We start from the raw sequence: 19235 nt of genomic DNA on the forward strand, positions 1-19235 counted from the left end.
CACAGACATACATCAGATTTTAGCCCTGTACAGTCAAACACGTGATGTTCTTTCTTAATGAGAAATCAGGTATTTCCTACTCTGGGGTCCTTCTCCAAGCCACCATGGATCCTTTTCAATGTGCTCCATCAGACTATCTCCTTGAAACCCACCCCCTCTTCCTAGGATCCTCCTTCCTCAGACGCAACTCCCCTGGAGCCAGTCCCACAGAAATAAAACACTTCCACCAGCCAGGAGGGCAAGACCACATTCTGTTTAATAACAACTCCATAAAGGACTGTACATGCTATTTTGAGCTACCTCCCCTCCTTTACTGTGGTTGCTGCCACGTACAGGCATGGAGGTGTGTAGTGCCATACAGTTGTCTAAGTCTATATGTGATGTGTGCACATGTATGCAGGTGGTTGCACATGGATGTATTTATATATAGCTTTGTAGAAGTGTTTATCTCGTAAGTCACATTATCAAAACATGCGAAGTATATCCAACAAAAGTTTTCAGGCAAACATGTTTTGGAGCTGGAAGACCAAAGGCAAATCAGACTCGTTTTAGTTTTTAAGGGCTAGTGTGGGACAGTGTAAGGACGGAAGCTTTCAGTAGTGGGTCCCTGTCCCTTTTTGTTTTACTTCCATTCAGTAGTACTTTCTCCCCAGACATCGATGCACTTCTGGAAACACTAGCTTAAAAGGATACATACAACCACCATGCAGCCTCCCTGCTACAGAAAACACGTGCAGGCTCGGGGAAGCCCTTGAAAAGTGCTTTGCAGCAACCTCCATGGTCCCACACGCTTATGCTAAAGTAGTTTCAGATACTGAGAATACAACATGTGAAGACTCAAGCCTTCAGTTATTTTTACACATGCTTCAGGAATCCACCCCGCATGCCACCCCTGAGACTCCCATCCACCACCCTTGTACCTCCCAAATCTTCTGCCTGTACCCACCCACGTCTGAAAAGAGCTGAAACAAGAGAAATCTTGCTCCCTGTAAAATTACTTTTGAGTTCCAATTTTATGGTGTAAGGATTCCCAGAGACCTCCAATCATGCACAACATCCACAAATCAGAAAAGAAAAGTTAAAGCCAAACAAGAATATATATCTGCAAAAGAGCTTTTGTCTTGCTACGTTGCTCAAGCATGCGGTTATCTGAAAAGAAGGGAAGTATGCCTACACTTGCCTCATGGGAACATGGCAGAGCTCTGGAAAAAGGTTCTTAACCTTGTGGCCTCCAGTCCAATCATGACTGGATTTCCATGCCCAAAGAAAATGAATCCAAAAGGCCAATGAACCTGGGCTGCATGCCTTTATCTTATCAGAAGCAAATCTTGATGCACAATCTTGTTTCCGTAATGGAGAAAAGCCTTTTTAGATGTTTCTGTCTTGCAAGCATGGACATTTTATGGGAAAGCAAAAACAAGACTAGGTTTCAGAGGGCATTTAAAATGTCCCCAGCTTTAGGAGATGAGGAAGATCCTAGCAGGAGCATTCTTTTCACAGAACACTGCAACCCCTCTCTTCCCAGAAGACAGCAGCTACTACACATCAATCAGTAGGTAAGTCCTGCCCATGGCAGAGGGGTTGGACTTGATGATCTTTAAGGTCCCTTCCAATCATTGTGTGATTCTGTGGTATCTGCACTGAGAACATTCTTGAACAAGTCTTTACAGTTTTAGTAAACATGCTCCTTCTCAGAATCACAGCCTTACTAAATTTTTCCTGTTCCAACAATGTGTATCTGCACTGGAAAAATACATCACATACTTCTTTTCTTTTGTGCAGACCAACACTGACAATCATAGAGCTTCTCTTCATTTCCAAGGAAAAAATAACACTTTGATCTGCCTGTGCTGGGGAAAAATGTCAGTGCAAGGATGTAAATAGACCCTGATGTTCCAAGTGCAGATCTTCCATGTCCATTTGTTAATGTAATAACCCTCATGCCTTAGCCCAACCAATCCATAGAGCTGGCTGTGCTGCTGAGGGAGCACAGTGTCCCCAGGCTCCATGACATATTCTGAGACAGAGAGAGACACTGATCTGGCACAGAAGTCCAGCTCTTCTGCACAGGTTCACCACTACTTAGCCTGGGAAAAGCCTATGGTACAAAAGAGGCACCTGACATTGACTTTACAGCTTGCAATCATATTTGAGACTGTGCTTTAATGACTGTAGGCTGTCCTACATATACATTTAGTTCTAATAGGCACCATTTTACTCACATTTTCCCTGTTCATTTTTCCTTTCCCTGAGCCATGGCATAGAAATCTTTCCCTGTCAGATTTCTACAGGGGAGGAAAATCAAAGATGAAAGCATTACCTATTTACATGTTTCTAGTTGTAAGCTGCTGATAATCTCTGTATTGGAATTAATTTTCTTTCTTTTCTTTCCTTTCTTTTCTTTTTTTTTTTTCTTTCAGAAAAAGTCAAACAGTTAGTTAAAAAGATATGCCAAAGTTGTCTGAACAAGGAACACTGGAAAATCCACGTGGGAGAAATTAGAAATAAGAGCTTAGACTTTGCCAATGTTGCTCTGCTTTTTGTAGCATTTAGAGGCAGGTTATCTGAGTTTGTTTCTCCTTCTAGGCAATTATCAATATAAAAGTTAAGGCAAACTAAGCTGAATTTAGGTATTTCAGGTTCCCAGTGAGATCAGAACTCACACTAACTTGATTTGGGCAAGGAGTAAGTTCTTATTTGGTGTATTTCTCATATGATTTCCCTGAAGAACCAAGGGCACTGTGAGCTGTTTTTTGAAGAAAATTAAAAAGAAGCTAGCAGGTACCCAAATTCAGGGAGGTCTCTTTCCTATCACCGTCTTAAAAAAGCGTGGCTTGGACTAGGGAGTACCATAAGCTGCAACAATCCTGGACCCACAGCTTGTATAGCAATTCTATACCTCAGTCCACGCTGCCAGGAGTCTGCCATGAAGCTTCTTACCTGTGTAGTGTAAACAAAAGACATCAAGCTTTTCTTGACCTTTTTCCAAGCTTTTCTGTCCATGTGTTTCCCCCTCTGCCACACACAGTGGTGCACAAGCCTGTACTGTTGCACACCACCTTGCCTCACCACGGTACCTCCTTCCTGTGTCAAACAAAGAGATGACTTTCCTTCTCCAGCTCTCTTCTCCAAGGCTACAACATTTTTCATTGCTGCTGTACACGGTACAGCACATGCAGGCTCTGCCTAGGAGTGAAGTACTCTTCCAGATCTCACACTAGGACTGGACATAGGGATAAATACCCTTTCCAACAGCTATGCTTCACTCTTAAACAAGTCTTCCCTCTTGTAATTACAGGGTAAGACTTATCAGTGTCTTTAGCTGCCATGGAGTGTAATCACTGAGTGCATACACGATTTGTGCATGTTAATTTTATTAATTTCATGCATATATCAAGTTACTCATGTCCTCCTGCCCAATTTCCAGGTTTTACCTCAAAGGGGCCTGAGGGAAAGAACAGTGAGGGAAACAACAGAGCATAAATAACAAAGACCAAATCGAACAAGAGCATACTAAAAATTCCAAGGAAAACACTAAGGAAGAAAAGGGGAAATAATGTTTTTCCTGGTACCCCCATGGGGCTTATTCTTTTGACATATCACAATCAGCTTAAGCCAATTTAAGTTGCATCTGCAACCAGTCTTCCACATGACCATCTACATGTATCACCAGTCCTCAGTGATCCCTGCCTCACCAAGAGAAGCAATATGAAGTGTTCATCCCACTGGAACCTTTATTTGGGTAGGGGACTGGGTTAGTTTTCAATGGGGCCAGTTCCTGAGCAACCAAATGAGTGTTAGTGCTGGTGCTTTTTGGCAGTAGAAGTACAGAGCTGGTGGTGGTGGAAGAGAGGAGGCAGGACAGCTCCTTTGAGCACCTTACGCTCATCACGAAGATGCCATTTCAAAGTGCACTTTCCCAGTTTCTCTAACCTGAAGTAAAGGAAGGCCAGCTGCTGAGAACAGAACCCTCTCTCCCTCTGCTCACAGCTCTTCCATCTTCACTTTTAAAGCAGGGTAAAAGTCCCCAGCTTGGTGTGGGCCAGCTGTGAATCAGCACCTGCCCAAGGGTTGTGGGAGGTGAGCATGGCCAGAGCAGAGTTTCTTCTCCTTCAAAGCAGCTCACCACTGGATCACCTTAGAAGCTGATCTTAAATTCTGTTCCCTGCAGCAAGCCTGTCCTGAAAGGTGATGTTTATGTTTTTTAAGGGGGAAAGCAAGTGGATTACTTGTCAGCAGCTTTCCAAAAGAAGATGATGATTTAGATGCACAGAAACTGAAAGATTAACTTGTCTATCCCAGAGCCTGAGCTAATGGAATTGAAGAACAGAATGGCTTGTAAAGAAAGCTTCAGATTTATATAAAAGAAAAACTTATGAAATAGTATAACTAATCAGATATGAGCAATCATAGGAGAAGGAGCAAGAAAGAATTTTCTTGCAGTAGAAGATTTTAAATTAGGGTCACTTCTGTTTAAGCCTTCTTTCATGTTTAGCATAGTAATTTCAACAAGTTCCTACTGAAGACAAAGGCTTGGCGGAAAGATGGGAATCTTTTACCTCCACTACTTCAAGAATATCCAAAAGTTTTCTGTAGTGCAGCTTTGCCTTATAGTGGGCTTGTGGAAACAAACAGCAGAGCTCAGTTTTTTAGTAACCGCAGATCAGGGATACTGAGCTTACCTTCCCCTCTTATTTACAGCCTCACAAACACAATTTGGGCTCTGACTATGTGGTTGGACTCTCTCCAACTCATCCCTCCTCACCAGGATCAAGGGACTGCAGGCCAAATTTCGCTCACAGAGCACCTGTGCCTCCCATATGCTTGAATAGGTGTATCTATATAATAACAGCTTTTCTGGGAAATGTACAGTAGGTTCCAGGTCTCTCTCTCTCTGATATTGGATACACACAGGCAGTGGGCCTGTTACATAAGAAAAGGTCAGATTATACAAACAATTTTCCACTTTCAAAGAGATTCAAACTGCCTTTCCAGTCCAGCTCAGGCTTCTCACTTGGGTGGCAAGTGTGGACAGGAAGATCTGCTCTCTCTCGTCAAACTCCTAGCAATTAGCTCTTTTGGATTGTGGAGAGGTATGGAAAATAGCCTTTTTCTTTCTTTCAAGAAAAGGCTGAAAGTTTATTATTCACAGGATGTTAAGACATTTATGAAAAAAAAAATTACAAAATATAGTAAGCTGGAAAGTTTTTACAATAAGTGGTGCTCAAACCAGTCTGCATTCACAGAGAATGAGGCTATCTACAGGTTTCTAGACTGCAGGTTATGGAACTATACAGCAGGGTATAATTCTCTACCCCAATTCCACAGAGGCTAGAAGAATCTACAGATTTTCTCCTCCTATTGGACTCCACAGTTTTCTTTAAGTTCAATTTTTTTCACACTTTTCCCTAGGTAGATAACTTCCTCTCAGTGTCTTCCATGGAGATAAGGTCTATCTTTTAGACAATCAGACATCTTTGTAAATGTACCACATGTCCATATTAAAAAAAAAAATAATGAAAAAATCAGCCCTGGACAAGATGACCCACTTGTCCCAGTCCTGTAAACAACACAGAGGGATCTTTAGAAGCTACTCTGAAAGTTACCGTAAACATCCAGATTGGTCCTGGAGAGGCACACGGGAACAAAATGGTTTGGAGAAAGGAACAAGCCACCCAAATCTCCCACAAAGGTACACACCCAACCATATTTGTTTCCCTGAAGACCTTTTAAAAAAGAAATAAAAATAGCTTTAAACTTACTCATTTACTCATCTGCTGAGGTGCTCTTGGCACTTGCCAGCTCCCTCTTCTGCCTAGTGTGATTTCCCAGGCCCTGCTCCACAGCTGGACCCAAGCCAGCTCAAGATAATGAGCTACCACTGGCCCTGCAAGAACTATAGCAGAGCATTTTTATCAAGCCTTGCTGCCCAGGGGAGGTTAGTACCTGTATGTGTAAACATCTTTGAAGAGATATTGAAAGGTCATTCTTCAGGAGAAGAGTGACCTCCTTAAGAAAGATGGAAGCAAGACCAAGCAAATACGTAAAAAAAGATGGGTCATAAAAACTTTTCTCTCTTACCTACACCAAATTACCAGTCTTACTTAAACATCCCAGAGGTCTTTCATTTAGAGGTGCAATGGAGAGGGAAGACAGATCTGCTTGAAGTGGACTTGGCTGGAAAGACCTGGGTATTGAAAAAGGAGTTCCTCTTTTTGCAGCTGCCTGCACCAGTGGGAAAAAGCTGAGTGGGGTAAAGTTCTTCCTGAGAGTCCCATTCCTACTTTTCACAATTCCTGGACATCATATGCTTTGCTTGCCAGGAGCTGTCTAAACTCTGAGACTTGATGATACTCCTTCAGTCACATTTTATTCGCCTTAGACATTCTTCCCTGAAAATATGCAGGAGCTAAACCTGAAGCAGGAAAGAAGCATGTATCACTCTCCTGTCATCCAAAAAACACACCAAGCCTGAAGAGGAGGCAAAGAGGAGACAAATGTATCATGAATTAAACAGAGCAAATATGAGTCAGAGTAAGTGAGAAAGAGTTGCTCCTGGAACAGTATGGCAGTGTCCAGGCAAATTCCTTTCTCTAACTCATCAGATCCAGCATCTGATCTACAACCATGCTCTGCTGATGCTTCCTTGCAAGAGGTCTTGCAATTAAAACCCAGCACTTGGGTAATCTCTGCTGGTTCTGTTCAGTCCTCCAGCAAAATCAATAATCTTATACAATTTTTGCTTTTGTCTCTGTTTATTTTCAGGTGAGAGCTGAAAGGAAACAATTTCCTTTCAAAAACTCTCCCTCCCAAAAGGAGGTCCGTAAAAAAATGTCGAGGAATTGCAAAAGACCAAATTCCCCCTAATCAGAGAATCATGTCTTTTTAAACAAAAAAATATATAACCCGTACAAATAGGGAAAACTCCTGAAATCAGCTTTCTCCACACCTAAAAAAGAGATGGGAGGGAAAAACAAACAGACCAAGTGCTGAGCATTATTTACACTGCTTGGGGGTAGGAAAACAAAAGAAGAAAACATAGGCAAGAAGAAAAAGAAGACAAATAGGCAGAAAAAGCTTCCTCTCATCCCTTTTCCTCCAGCTATATTTGGCACTGCAGGAGTGGCAGAAATGGGAAAGGTGCAGTATTTCTGTTAAGTCATGACTGGAGTACAGGCTTTTCCCATTACTGACTGCTTTGTTATGAACACTTATCCAGCATATAAAAAGGTAAAAAAAAAGCGCAAAAACTGAAAACTCTAATGTAAACTAGGTATCTGTGATCTCATAGCTGTACACGCTGTTCCTGGACCTGCTGCCTACTCTCTGGGTCTCCCCATTCCGCTGGCAAGGAAAAGACAGAAGGACACAGCAGCAGCACCAAGACGGACACGTCCTCAAGCCCACTGCAAGAGTCAGCTTTTTATGACTGTCTCCGTAGCTGAAAATGTTCTTTCCACTGGCTTCCAGTGCCCACTGCCAAAAGGACACACCACTCTTGCCAGCTCCTGGGAAGGCAGAAATGTCAAAGAGAGAAACAAATGAAAGAGACCAAAGCATGAATATCTGAGAGCAGGGTTAGATTTGTATCTGCATCCATTCTTCCACGCCACAGCAGAGCCATGCCCACAGAGCACACTGGCAGCACAGCCCAGGCCCAGGGAGCGCAGTTCGTATCCATCAAACCTACAGCTTTGTATCAAGGTGCTACTGAGGATCTGGTTACACAGCACATCTTTCATCTCCATGGTGTCTGTATGGAACACGGCCTGATCCTCTGCATCAGCCACAACGGCAGCGCTAGCGCAATCTAGACCTGCAAAGCCACATCTTCACTTTCAACCAGTTTATATTCCTATATTCTATCAAAGGGGGCCATGTCCACAGAGCAACATCCATTCTGCTAAGATGAATTCTAGCCACAAAGCTGCTCCCTACACCAAGCCTGTCTCATCAGCTACATCCCCAGTACCAGAAGAGTTTGTATCCACAGCCAAGACTTTGTATTAAAAAGATTTAGAAATTATTTACCAATCCAGATCTCTCCAAGCACATCACATGTTGCCCAGAGCAATGAAAATCCAAAATATGTGTCCATGGGGGAGGGGAAGAAAAGGTTTTTATGTGTCAATCTCTTTGAGACTTTCCTTGTTTAAAAAAATAATTAAATGTCAGGAATGGAAGGTATGTCTGCTTGGAAATATGGGGAGCTGGAGAGAAGAATCCCTGTAATTGCATTCCTTGCCATCCCTCTCTTTTTTTCAGCAATGATGAGTACTTCACAGAAAGCATCAGTTGTTTGTTTCTCCCTCTTCCTCATCAAAGGACTGCACCCCAGAGGAGGTGACATCTGAGACTTTGCGGCTCAGTGCAGCATGTTCCATCTCCTCTCGAGGAGACAAAGATTCCAGGTCCCGGCACACTGCATCATCCTCCTCTGGAGAGGGCTTCTTGTTTAGGAGAGGAGCCTTCTCCAGCCGTGGGTTCCCTTCATCCTCAATGTGGTCCTCCATGTACGTGCTGGACTCGGCTCCACCCCCACTCTGAGCAGTCTGCAGGGGCCACACGTGGACCAGCCCCGTGCTCTGGATGAAGTTCTGCTCCTGCCGCTGTTGCTGCAGCTGCTGCTGCTGGAGAAAGCTGCTCTGAAGCAAAATGCTTTCCTGAAGGTTTGTCTGGGACTCATCAAAATTCTGGCCTAGGTAGGAGCCAGTTGCTGGGGAGGCGATGAGGGACTGGTCACTGGCCTCCCAGGCGTCGGATGAACCTAAGCAGTACATGCCCTGCGAGACGTAGGAATGAGGCCAGCTATCATACTGCGTCTGGGCCATATGCTCTGCAAGCAAAGGAGGCAAACAACACACAGTTAGACACTCTCCCTAGGCCAAGCTGGCTCATCCAGGTAGCCTGTGTGCCCGTGCACTGTACTGCACAGGGTGGATGAACCCTTCAGAGGAAGGAGGGCAAAGAGAAAACAGTTCTGGGCAGTCGGCAGGTGGCCTTGATTAAACCCACAGCTGTCAGTAAGAGCTGGTTGCTTTCCACAGCTGTGCTCTAAAAAGGCAAAAGGAACTGGGCTTTTGGAAACTCCCTGTTAAGATTAGATTCCTTGGACAGCTCCATGAACAAGGATGACTCTAGCAGATCTGACTGGGGCTACAGAATAAAAGAGAGCAAAAGAGAGCAACACGACAACCAGAGCTGGAAGGGGGTGTCTTACATTAGCATGAAGCACTGGAACTCACCTTGGCTCTCCATCAGCTCCTGATAGTTCTCAGAGTAGTTGCCTGCTGGGTTGTCCTGGTTTGAGTTTACACTCACATCCTCACCATCCATGGAGGACCAGGCCATGAGAGTCGCTTCAGAAATAGCAAATTGCTCCATCACTCCTGTGCCAAAGGAGACAGGGAAGGGAAGCAAAGGTGCATCTCCACTTCTCGCCATCATCCTTTACCCCATCTTTTGGTCACACTTTCTCACTCTGGTCCTATCTCAGCAACACCCACCACCCACAACTGGCCCTCACCCTCTCCTCCTTGCATCCCACTGGCAATATCCCAGCCATCAAAGCCTCTCTCTACTTCAGCCACCCGAACCACCCGCAGCCTCTCCCAAGTGTTTTTCTCTGTTTTGGTCTCTCGGGGATTCCGCTGTGGGGCACCCCACCCAATCCAACCCCTGTGCCAGAAGAAAAGGCATCGCTACCTGCGAGGAACCGGGCCTCCTTCTCGCCGTCGCTGAGGTCCGAGTAGGCGTCGGCGTCCTTGCGCGCGCTCTCGTGCGTGTGCTGCTGCTGCTGGCTGTGGGCTTTGCCCCAGCCCTGCCACTCGATCATGTGAGCCACGCGGCCCTGGCCCATCGCCGTCGGCTTCGTGACGTGGTCCTTCATGCTGCGAGATATCCCTAAGGGGCCAGACATTGGAAAACAAGGGAGGGCTATTACACAGCTCCAGCGTTTTCGGCCGTGCTTTTTACCGCTCTTAGGAGTGGAGCTTCTCCCCTCCTCTCCTGACAGGATGCAGGACTGGGTGTCTCCCACTAGGACTGGGTATCTCCCACCTCTCACTGCATCACTCTTCAGGAGAGTTTCTCCATCTTTCCTTGGACAAACTCTCGGAAGGGGGAAAAAGGGGAACCTCAAATATGAAAGACCATTTCCTTCCTTGCCTAGAATCCATTTAGGATAGAGCTGGGCATGAAGGATGAAGCCTGGAAGTGAACAAACTAAGAAACAGAAAATGGGGTTAAACCCAAGACTGAGGGGAAGCAATTGAAGATGCCTGAGCAGGGGTGCACGGTGAGAAGCCAACAGGAGTAAGACAAATCCGTTCTTTAAAAGGGCAACAACTATGAGACTTCTGTATTTAGAACCACGGTGATGCAGACTCCTCTAAGGCCATGAAAAGGTGAAAGCCAGAAAGGAGCAGTTGTGAGAGTGACAGAGAAATATGGGAAGAGGCACAAAGGCCTGTGGAGAGAAGCTGCCAAGGCTAAAGTCAAATTTTGAGGACCTCACCAGAGAAAGATGATTTAGCCAAAGCCCCAATCCCATAAGCATTGGAGTTGCGTTTCAGCTTGGGGAGGATGGAGGTCGTATCTTCCATGGAGAGCTGAAAAGAGAGAGAATATGAAGAAATGATATACAGGAAGGAGAAAAGGAAGTGAACTGAAGTGAGAAAACAGTAGGAAGTTGGAAGATGAGGAGCAGAAGCAAGCAGTAAGAACAAAAGAAGGAAAGGAAAAATTAGAGGCTATTTAACCATGACTGGATATTGCACAGCACTGGGACTGACTGAGGCAAGGCCAGAGGGAGAGGCAGAAAGAGGCTGTGAGAAGCCTCCCGTTGGCAGCTGCCAGTCCTCTACAGACATGCTGCACCATTCCCAACTCTGTTAGAGATGCAAGACATGACTGATGGGACAATTCAGGGATCTTGCAGTGGGGAGGTGTCAGTGCAATAGGTAAGCCACACTAATGTATCATATATGCATCATACTACCGATTTTTTAATGTCACTTTGGGGTTTTTATTTCTTCTTATACGGTCTTAATTAAATAATCACAGCTATATCAGTGATGAGTCCTGTTTCAAGCACCTACATCTCTAAAGAAATTCAGTCTACAGCTCTGCTTAATTTTCTTGACTGTCTTTTCTATGTTTATCCTCAGTCCCTGAACAACAAGGACAGGGCACTATTGGGACAGGCAGCCGTCACAAACATCATCACAAAAATAATCTCTCAAGATGAATTCATCAGGCTTCTTCAGAGATGCCAGGCATTGCATATGAAGCTTAACTTTCACAAGGGCTAAATAAACATTGCTTCTGCTCTTCATTTCAACCTCTCTGAAAATCAAGGCCAGAATGTTTCAAACACAAGGATATTCAAAAATAGTGACTATCACACTGGAAATTTTAAATCCTGACACAAAGCAAGCACTTGGTCATAGGCGCAGACCTCACAAAAAGTGAGTGGAGCAATAACTGGGCAGTGAAATAATTGGAGGCAAAGGAAGGCATTGTAAAGATCTTGTACTGTGTATAATTCCAGTCAGCTGCCAAAATATGAGAGGTGAGTTTTTCTGGAAACTGAGTGTAAATGCAGCAACTAAGGCATCCCGGAACATGCCGTGTGTAATGTGAGCTGAAGCAATCAGAAAGCAGAGGAAGAACAGTAAAAAGTGAGAGCCCAGCCCTTGTTCCATGATGCATTTCCTTTGGTGAAGAAGCTTGTTGGAGAAAGTCCATCTATGCCCCCACTGGTCATTCCTGCCTGGGTGCTCCTGCTCAGTTCCAACTCTCCACCCACTTGTTCCAAGACAGCCTGGGGGCTGAGCTGTGAGCTGCCTCATGGAACCCATCAAAAAAAGAAAGTAAACTGCAGAGGGCTCCTACTACTGAAAGGTTGAAGAGCTGTGACATGAAGGCAGGAATGAATGGGAAGGGAAGGAAATTCACGATCCAGCTTCGGTACCGAAGAAGATCTATGGAATTACACTGGGTAAGAGCTGCCCCATGGAAGAGCTCCATGGATTCTGTGTGGGTCGGAAAATGGGAAACTGCAAGTAAGGAAACTGTCTTCTACTTTCTTTAAGGAAACACAACCTTGTGTACTTTGCTTTCAGCTAGACATAAGTGCAGTGAGGAAAAAAAATTGACAAATTTCTTCTAGACAGTTGCTGCATGCATCATTATTTTCCAGCATTATTTGTTAGTGTAAGCGATCCTAGGCAAAAGACCCCAAGCCATAAGTGCCATAATGAAAGAGGCATCAGCACGGTGAGAAATAGTTAAAAACTATATTCAGTGCTCCAAGTGTTTTCAAATCACAGTAAAGAAGAAAGCTGCAGGTATTTTGAAAGTTTTGAAAGAATCTGGAATTTGAAAATACTTATACTACTCAAAATGGAGCTGCTAATCCTGGCCTTCCATGTGTACGAAACTATGAAGTTAACTTATGTGAAAATATTTTATAAGTACCCCTTAAAAAAGTCCAGTAGAACAAATATGCATTATTCCTTTTTCAGGATGCTGTTTCTGCATTAATGAAAAAGAAAAAAAAATATTTTCTTTTCATGGCACTGGTATTAAGAGCGAAAGGAACATGTGTAATTAAAATGTTTGCTTGTTTCTCATCTGCTTTTTAACTGAAGTTAACTGGTACTTACCATCCACCCTAGGAGACATAAAGAACTGTGTGCAACTGAAAATGAGAGAGACATTTCTCCCAAACTCCTGGAGAAGATCAAATGATGCTCTAATCAAGGACTACTATTTTTTAAAATATGCTGGACATACACTTTTCCTATGTAGCAGTGCCCAGAAATCTCAAAAACAGAACATATGAAATGGCACACATTTGTCCCCAAAAGGATGAAAGCAATTCAATAGCCACCTACAAATAGAAATACCTGCCAGACAGCAAAAGACTCAGAAGCAAACAAAAATCTATCACCATCCTCTGAATCGTAGCCAACTCCCAGAATTTCAGCAGCACTAAGGACTTTCAGTCATGCTCCCATTCTGGCCTCCACTGTATCCAATGTCAGACAAATCCTGGTCCTCCTATGACTAGAAATTTGAAAAGTGACGCAGTGCATACTCACATTGATACCATCCCAGGAGAAATCCGTCCGTGTTTGCTAAAGAAAGCAAAGAATGGCACCATGTCAGTGTAACAAACAACTTGCAAGCAATCATGCAACTCCAACAATTTGCCAAAATCAACAGGCACTGCTTTCTGGTGTATTATAAAAAACTTGTGCCTTTCAAGATGGCTTCATTGCCTGCTGGTGATTATGGTGCCTGTAAGTGTGTTTGAAGGTGAAACAGTGAACAGGGTGACAGAGTAGGAAAGAGAAAAGCACCTTTTCACAAGGTTCCCCTCCTAAGTGTGGGATGCACCACTTTGAGGTTAACACAAGGAGGAGCTACACCACCTTTGTATTTTGAGTGTCCTACAGCAACCAACTCAATTCTGCTGAAATCATTTTCTCCTGCAGTGTTTCGGTTTGTCCACCCTGACTCACTCACCCCTTGCAAACCAGAAACATTTCCCACATCAGCCATCACAGTACCAGAGTGTGTTCCCTTCAGCTGGGAGGACTCACACTTCAGCAACTTGGGTTTGGGGATGGAGACACTCAGGAAAATTTAGATGACTCATATTACACCTATGGTATCCATTCAGATAAATCAAAATGTTCCCTGAGGTGTGGTTTATGCTCATTGACTTTTAGATCTGCTTTGATTTGACTGAATTCTCCATACAAGATTGGGCCCAACAATTTCTGCCAGGACTCCATGAAACTCTAAATGTCTTGAAGTTACTTTCCAAGCCAGTAAGGTACACAAAAAAAACCCAACAAAACAAATATAAATAAATAAATAAATAAATAAATATACACACCCCTATTAACATTTTTTAAGGTTTTGCAAACTGTATGTTATTTGTTAAGCTTATTTGCATACATTATTTATGATTCTTCAAATATTATGCACTTAAAATAGATTTTACCTTTCTATTAATCATTATTGCATACTCTGAACCTTACAAAGCTGAAAATTCAGGTATCTAGGAATGCAGAAGCTGCAATAATTCAGTGAACCAGCCCTTAAAATACAGCATGATAAGTCAACTGTCGGTGAGTTGCTAGTAAATGCACCTATATAATTCAAAAAGCAGACAAATGTGTTTCTTCAAAAGATTTCATGGCTGTGCTGCAGAAGCTGGGACAGACACGGTGCTGGACATCCCAATGTGAACCCCTTATTCAAGGACTGCAGACCTACAGGCTTGTCAGAACTGTCACTGTTGTTTTCATGTTGTGCTCCACTCCCATCATGACTGGTTGAAAAGCACTTTCATTTGCAGATTCTTACTCACTATGGATCTTGTGAAGGGAGTGACTCAGTTCTGTTCAGAACAAGCCAAACCACCCAGGTATGATCCTCAGGAGCTCACTGGCATTCCGGTCCTCTCACAGATGCTGTCTCAGTGATGCACAACACCCATTTCTGAACTCAGAATTCAAACTCTCTCATCCCCTTGGCTAAATAGCTCTGGGCCAGGCACTCACCTCAGTGGAAGGTCGATGGAAGCTGCTGCCATGCAGAGAACTCGTGCTGTCCATATTGATTTGGTCCACATCTTTCAGTCCCTTCCAGTCTACTGCAATCACCTCGTTTCCTGTGGGAACACATCTGGTCAGGCTTCTGAATGCCACTACAATTTGTTCCATCAGTCTTAAGCCAACTCAACTAAGCAAGCAGGAGAATCATTGAGTTTAAGGTCAGAACAGACTTAAATCAGATATTCCATTTTTAATCAGACCACATGTACCTGATCATCAACTACTATATTTCTATCTCCATATGAAAACTAGTCACTTGTGTTTCTCTCAAGCATGATGTATGCTTAAAGCACAAGCTTTAAGTACAAAGCTAAAGTACAGATTCATCCAGTAATGATGTGTGACTGGGAAAAAACCAACTTCTTTAATATTCCCTTTCATATTAAACTATCATCCCTTAAAAAGGCATTTCACCATTATGGTTGGCCATCAGCTTAGAGCTGCTGGAGCCTTTGCTTTGTCATCCTCAGCAAGATAAAAGACCTTTTTAATACCTGCCATTAGATTTCAAATTTTAAATAACGATAATATAAAATATAAATAACAAAATTTTATTAAGATAAAAAGATAAATATTATTAAATTTAGAAAGTGAAACTAAATGCTAAAAAGCACATGTTAGTAGTCAGACAGGTAACCAGGACTGCTCTATGCAGTCAGCAATTTACTGTGTCTTCAGCCTGTGTGCCATCCTCAAACTCTGGTTAAAGTTACTTGCTCCCATGTCAAGAAGGAACAATTGTACTGTCCTTAAACCTGAGCCTCTTAGAATCTGTCAAGAAATGTAGCTGTCAAACTAATCATCTCTTCCTGGGATCAATTCAGCAAGGTCTAGTCTGTTTGGATTGAATGTGAATGGTTCTACTTTCATGGTCTTCTAACTTATTTTTTACTCTTTATAGCAAATTTCTCCTCCACATATGCAAAGCCCCTTGCTCATTCTAGCAGCCCTGGCACATTTAGGGAGTGCTCATCACTGCACTTCCCCAGCACAAATCTTCTGACAGGTGAGAGATGCTGCACACCACCCCACACAGGCCTGCAGGAGCCAAGGAGGCACTTAAGGCATTCATCAGCTAGAATTCAAAATGCAAGAAACCTGATTTTGTCCCCTAAAAAGGCTAAACATGGCAATACACAAAACATCAGAAAGACAATGCTATTTGCATACTGGGGTGTCCACCACACCTTCACATCTCAAATTTCTGCTGTGCAGGAAGATCCATTTCTGAGAGAACTAAGGGATATTTTTTCCTTCACATCCAAATCAGGATCATTAGAACCAAGTGCTTTAATAGCATCCCCCATATGTTTCTAATTAGGCTGAGTAAAGCTGTTCTCAGCTCCTTGCAAAACTCAAGAAACTCAAAAGAAAAAGAATTCCTGCATGCTACAAAGCACTGAGGTCATACACAGCCAGACCTCAGGAGAAGGCAGGACATGGCTATGACAAGCATGACAAGCACCACCTTTGAGGGCTGTGATCCTCTCAGCTGGTTTTCCTGACAAGCACATGCATGTTTTGGGCCCCACTGAGCTCTTGCAGGCTGCACTGCCACTGACTGGACTGGCAACCTGGAGTCCAGCAAAGCAAGAGAGGCACATCTGGGGATTTCTGTACTCAAGCATGAGCAGCAAGGCTTAATGGGCCACCTGTGAGTAGCCTGATACCACCATGGCTGGGAACCTCTTATATCTTATATTATAGGTGTCCAAGTGAAGCTTCCAGGGCTAGAAGCCTCTGTGGCAAAGGGAAGTTCCAGGGAGAGCAGTGAAAGCCCAGCTGACAGTCCCAGGTGCATCAGCTGTAGGGTCTGGCTGTGGCTTAGAATGGAACACACTTGTACTCAGCCCCCCTGGACAGGGAAGGGGTAAAGGGAAGGAGTGGGGAGCACTGCAAGGAAGGCACACACTGCAAGAAGGCTGCAGCACCATTCTGGGCACGCCCTGCAAAGACACCTCCACCCCAGCCAAAGAAACAGGAGCCTCTTGCTCAGCACAGGTGACTCCACAGCCCCCAAGTTCGGCAAATGACACTCAGCCTTTTTTCTCAATGCTGCAAGCCCACCGATGGTTTTCTCCAAGTGTTAGAATGTGGAAAACAGTCATAGAACCACAGGATGGTTTGGGTTGGAAGGGACCTTAAAAAACATCCAGTTTCACCCCCCTGCCACAGACAAGGACACCTTTCTCTAGACCAGGGTGCTCAAGAGCCCTGTCCAACCTGGCCTTGAATGCTCCCAGGGATGGGGCACCCACAGCTTCTCTGGGCAACCTGTGCCAGCGCCTCACCATCCTCACAGGAGAGAATTTCTTCTTATTGTCAAATTTAAACCAACCCTCTTCCATTCTGAAGCCACCTCCCCTGGCACAATCATGCCCCTGTAAGTTGTCCCTCCCCAGCTTTCAGGCCCCCTTTAGGTACTGGAAGGTGCTAAAAGGTCTCCCAGGAGTTTTCTCTTGTCCAGGCTGATTATTAATACTATCCTGGCAGCATCAAATAGTTGAAGGACATCAAACAATTATTTGTCTCAAAGTCCACATCTGTTCTGTAATAGCAAAATTAAAGAACTACAGAATTTATTTACTAATGTTTCTTTCCAGTTGAAACAGCTCATCTATCTAGCTCAGGGAAAAAGAATGAGTAATATGTGATTTTGCATGCTCTGTAAAGACTGAATAATCTTTGAAAATAAATTCTTGGTCCAAACAGTTTCACAGGTACTAAGAGAGAAATACATTGAGAGAAAATAACTCTTTAACATCTGTTAAATTGTTTTAAATGCAGTCATTTCTGCTGAAAAGTTACAGCATCACACACTGGTTGAAAAGAAAATGTCTGTGTTCTAAGTGATGTTGGGCCTGGGGCAACATTACTTTCTCGTATTGAAAGTTGGATAAAGGTTAGTGGGGTTTTTTTCTCTCCTGCTAGAAATAGCAAGAGCAACATTAACCCATGTTAGACCAAGACATGAAAAAACAAGTTCTGCCCTGACAGATGGAAGGAAACATGGAAAATCAGAAAAAAATATGGAGAGTGAAGTGTGGAAACAGAAACTGAAAGCAGTACTTTGTAAATTAGTATTCTTTTTACCCGCTCTCTTGTCAACCTCTTTCTCCCTGCAATTAGTACAGAGTTTTTTTCTTTTGTAATGGTATGTTTCTTCTCCAATATAATTTCTCTCATCCATCTTCCATTCCAGCTTCTGATAATCATCATGATTATTCCATCTGTAATTCTATGATCAATCACCTCTTACAGAATAGTATTCGCTCTTCTCCATATAGAGCTGATAAGAATTTTAAAATGAGTGGGTCATAAAACTAATTTGAAAGTGGAATTTTTACAAACATGCTATCAAATTTCTCATTTAGATGTTCTGAAATGAGGTGATGAAAGTTGAAAGATAACTGGTTTCTGATTTGACATTGTTTCTGTATGGTGTGTATAGAAAGAATATAGAGGCTATCAATTTTCATTGAACTCTTAAAAGATGTCTTCATTGTATTTAAAAATTTATTATTTGGTTTGAGCTCTCTTAACATCATAGATTTCATACTTGTTTTGGAAGACTCAGTAGATGGCTGAAGAAAAAGTAGCAAGCTGATTACGTGAAGCAGATAGGGAAAATGAAAGCTGTCAAAATACATTAAGCCACATAATTTCAGATCATGGCTGCTTTGTATTTTTTAACACAAATTAGATAAAAACAAAGTCTGCAAAAACACTCAAAAGAAAAATATGTCTCCATTACAATTGAGACAACACTGCAACTCAAGTAATTTAAGCCTTTGGGAGAAAATATCATCCCTTTTTGTCTTACAGTAATGTTAAGGTAAAACACAAGATTTATTTTTAAGTCAAGTTTCTAAATAATAAAGATGAAAAACACTTAAAACGGAAAAAACGTAGGGGAAAGAAAATATCCTTTTCCCCACTTCTTGCTTTATTTTGGGTTTTTTGAGCATAATAACTTTGGACTCTCAGGAATTAGGGAATGTGTGTAGTAAGCATTCCCAAGTAAAGTGATCATTTTGATGAATGCACTGGAAAAATAATTAAAAAAAAAACCATCTGGATGACTTCATCTCACCTTGCTGATCTATTATTACTACTTTTTTACTATTTCTGTAGCTCATTTTGCCACATACCTTAATTTACCATGGAGACCCTGAGTTTCTTATTTGGACGTATTTTCATTTTCCTTGCATTTCTGTGATCTTAAGAAATTCACCTTGTTTTGAATTACTCAAAACTTAATCTAAAGAAGCCTATCCTCCTTGGGTCTCCTCCTGACATTTTCTCGATTGCCATTTCCACTGTGCATTAATCGATTCTATACTTGGTACCTGTGCCTGCATTTTGTTCATTTACCAAGGTCCATACTTGAATCAGGCTCCTGCATCTATGACTTTAATCTGCATCTGCAGCCATTAATAATCTATTGTGTTGTAACTTGTGTGCTGGATGTTAAACATCATCTCCAATTTGTCTTCTCTATTTTGTGCCACACCAAATAGATGAATAGAGTTTGAGAGTCTTACATTTTGTTTCTCCCTTCCAAACATCCTGCTGGTGAAGACCTACACCACATACCAAATA

The 19235-nt window shown here is 42.9% G+C and overlaps 1 protein-coding gene across 2 annotated transcripts in view; it reads right to left on the minus strand.

Annotated features, from left to right (window-relative positions):
- Positions 1–232: 232 nt before the first annotated feature.
- The window catches only part of FAM131B (family with sequence similarity 131 member B), a 32117-nt gene continuing 13114 nt past the window's right edge, over positions 233–19235 (minus strand). Inside the window, exons 2-7 of one of the 2 annotated variants that reach the window (XM_015633061.3) lie at positions 14580–14689; positions 13107–13142; positions 10517–10610; positions 9706–9912; positions 9246–9389; positions 233–8836 (exon numbers count right to left, since the gene is read on the minus strand). In XM_015633061.3, coding sequence (XP_015488547.1) covers positions 8292–8836; positions 9246–9389; positions 9706–9912; positions 10517–10610; positions 13107–13142; positions 14580–14689 — 1136 coding nt within the window. In that variant the 3' untranslated portion in view covers positions 233–8291. The remainder of the gene's footprint in view (positions 8837–9245; positions 9390–9705; positions 9913–10516; positions 10611–13106; positions 13143–14579; positions 14690–19235) is intronic. The other variant, XM_015633071.3, reaches the window with a different exon arrangement.

Source organism: Parus major, chromosome 1, assembly GCF_001522545.3.
Source record: "Parus major isolate Abel chromosome 1, Parus_major1.1, whole genome shotgun sequence".
Taxonomy (NCBI): domain Eukaryota; kingdom Metazoa; phylum Chordata; class Aves; order Passeriformes; family Paridae; genus Parus; species Parus major.